The sequence below is a fragment of the Lottia gigantea genome (genome assembly GCF_000327385.1).
Source record: "Lottia gigantea unplaced genomic scaffold LOTGIsca_4460, whole genome shotgun sequence".
Lineage (NCBI taxonomy): Eukaryota > Metazoa > Mollusca > Gastropoda > Lottiidae > Lottia > Lottia gigantea.
The window spans coordinates 7247-8416 of NW_008709566.1; the positions used below are offsets into that span (position 1 = coordinate 7247).

General features: G+C 40.6%; 1 protein-coding gene across 1 annotated transcript in view; it reads right to left on the reverse strand.

Annotated features, from left to right (window-relative positions):
* Window positions 1-1037, reverse strand: part of LOTGIDRAFT_176826 (hypothetical protein) — a gene marked incomplete at both ends in the record, with an annotated part of 7286 nt that extends 6249 nt beyond the window's left edge. The window contains one exon of the mRNA XM_009060844.1: window positions 710-1037. Coding sequence (XP_009059092.1) covers window positions 710-1037 — 328 coding nt within the window. The remainder of the gene's footprint in view (window positions 1-709) is intronic.
* Between the last annotated feature and the right edge of the window lie 133 nt (window positions 1038-1170).

Here is a 1170-nt window from a genome sequence, read left to right on the forward strand (position 1 = left end):
AATACTATTACTTACTAATATTAATGATGATGATGATGATGATGATGATGATGATGATGAAGATGATGATGATGATGATGATGACGATGACGATGACGATGATTAGTTAATCGATTGCGATGATGGGTGACGATGATGGGTGACGATGATGGGTGATGATGATGGTAATGCTGATGATGTAAAATAATTGAATCGATACCAGTGGCTCAACTTGATGAGGCCTGAGGACTTAAGTAGGCTTGGGCCCCTCCTGGGGGAAATTCTTTTTAACGGTATTATGCACTCCTGCATTCTGAGGCCCACCTGAAAGTTATTTCAATGCCTTTTAATGTTTTTTTTTTAATTTTGAATTTTTCTGGGGGTTGGGGCCCGTTAAGGAAGGGATCAACCAGTCTCTATAGAAGTTATCAATACAATAACCATACGTCAGAGGAGAAAACAAACAAGTACCCTTAACAACAATCAATCAATGATACAGCATGGCAATATTACAGTAGACCTTACAGGCGTTAATGATGGGTTTTAGGGACACTAATAGCAACAGTTGCTAATAATATTAAAGGGCCTTGGTAATACTGGCGTCGTTAAACCCTTAGATTTAGTCCAGGAGCCATCGACGTCTTACTGCCGATTGGAATGGTGTAATTGTCCCTATTTACAACACCTTTAATTTCTCGATGCTTATTTAAAGCCTGTAAATCTAACTTACCACATAAGTTAACTTCCGGTATACCAATATCTAATGAGTCTAGCACTGTATCAAAGTTGGTTGCTCTTTCAACATATCCAGTTCCAGAAGCAATATCCGACAACTCGCTGTCCAAAACATCGCCTCCGACACCGACAGCGTACACGGTAGCACCATCTGCTTTAGCTGTTGTAGAAGCATTCTTCGTAAGTTCCAAATTATCAGAATAACCATCAGTTATAACTATCAGAACCTTATCTTCACCAGTTCGTCCTGTATCTAACATAGTCAGACCGGAATTTATACCAATATCAGTTCGGGTACCTGCTTCGGGATACGGGAGAGCCATTATAGCTGCTTCAAGCGCTGCCTTGTCGGAAGAGAGAGGGATTTTACCAGTTGACGCTACTGAGGAACTGTATACCACTAAACCAAGATTGATATCGTTACCGCTGACTGGTAACTCAGCGCATAATCTGCTA